At 70.0% G+C, this 1,024-nt stretch overlaps 1 protein-coding gene across 3 annotated transcripts in view; it reads right to left on the bottom strand.

Annotated features, from left to right (window-relative positions):
- GMCL1 (germ cell-less, spermatogenesis associated 1) overlaps positions 1-824 on the bottom strand; it is a 58,638-nt gene extending 57,814 nt beyond the window's left edge. The window contains exon 1 of one of the 3 annotated variants that reach the window (XM_023757439.1): positions 124-824. In XM_023757439.1, the coding sequence (XP_023613207.1) occupies positions 124-383 (260 nt within the window). In that variant the 5' untranslated portion in view covers positions 384-824. The remainder of the gene's footprint in view (positions 1-123) is intronic. The other 2 variants (XM_006092972.3, XM_006092971.3) reach the window with 2 other exon arrangements.
- Positions 825-1,024: the final 200 nt, after the last annotated feature.

The raw sequence follows: 1,024 nt of genomic DNA on the forward strand, positions 1-1,024 counted from the left end.
ACCGGGCCGGCTCCCACCTGTGCCTGGTCCAGGACACGTCGTACCCCAACAGCGCCGCCCGGCTAGTCCCCCGGCCCGGCCGCGGGCGCGGCCCAACAGGTGCGGGCGCGACCCTCCACCTACCTTCGCGGGGTGTTGAGGAGCCGCTGCTGCTCGTCCCCTTCCTCCTCCTCCTCGTCGGTCTCGGATTCGGGGTGACAGTAGCAGAGGGCCCCGCTGCTCCGCTTACGCTTGCGGCTGCTGGGGCAGTAACAGAAGCCGTGGCCGGCCGCGTCGCCGCCAGCCTCCGGCCTCCGGGCCGAGCCCCCCGCCCCGGAACCCGGTTCCGGCTGGGCCCGGGTTCGCCCCGGGGGGCGCAGCACTCGGCTGCTCAGCGAGCCCATGGGCCACGGCTCCCCGGGATGTCAGGGGGCGCACTTCAGGGAGCCCGGCGGACCCGGTCTCCCGCCATGGCCCGGCCGCCGCCGGTCTCCACCAGGCCCGGGTGCCTACACGACCCCTTTCTCACGCGCAGCCTCAACCGTTGCAGGGAACGCCGCCGCCGCTTCCATCCGCCGCCCCGCCCGCCGCGTCTCTGCGCGCGGCGTCTCCGGGCTGCAGGACCTTAACCCCTCGCTCTTGCAAATATGCGCGGCCCGGACGGCGCATGCTCGCGGCGAGCCTCCGGAAGGGGCGGAGCCTGCGCGGAACCGGACCTGGGCGAAGGGCGCCAGGCGCTCGCCAGGGCTTGTGATGTCTGCGCTGTGATCGGCCTGTATCTCCCACCGGCCTGAATTTGGGGGCCGACTTAGCTTTCAGCATGATTTCACACACACCCTTTGTGTTGACTAGACCGGGAATTGCAGCTCATTGTTTCTGCAAAAGCTCTTTGAGCTCTAGAGGTCTACTGGGCCCTGTGCTACTCTAGGGGCCACAAAGAGTGCTGTTCGAGCGCTTCCGTGGAGGAGTCACCACGTGCTGGGGTCGCGCCCTGCCGCAGGGGCGCCTGGCTTTCCGAGGGAGGAGGACCTAGAATGTGCGGCTT

Source organism: Myotis lucifugus, unplaced genomic scaffold (assembly GCF_000147115.1).
Source record: "Myotis lucifugus unplaced genomic scaffold, Myoluc2.0 scaffold_108, whole genome shotgun sequence".
In the NCBI taxonomy this organism is placed as follows: domain Eukaryota; kingdom Metazoa; phylum Chordata; class Mammalia; order Chiroptera; family Vespertilionidae; genus Myotis; species Myotis lucifugus.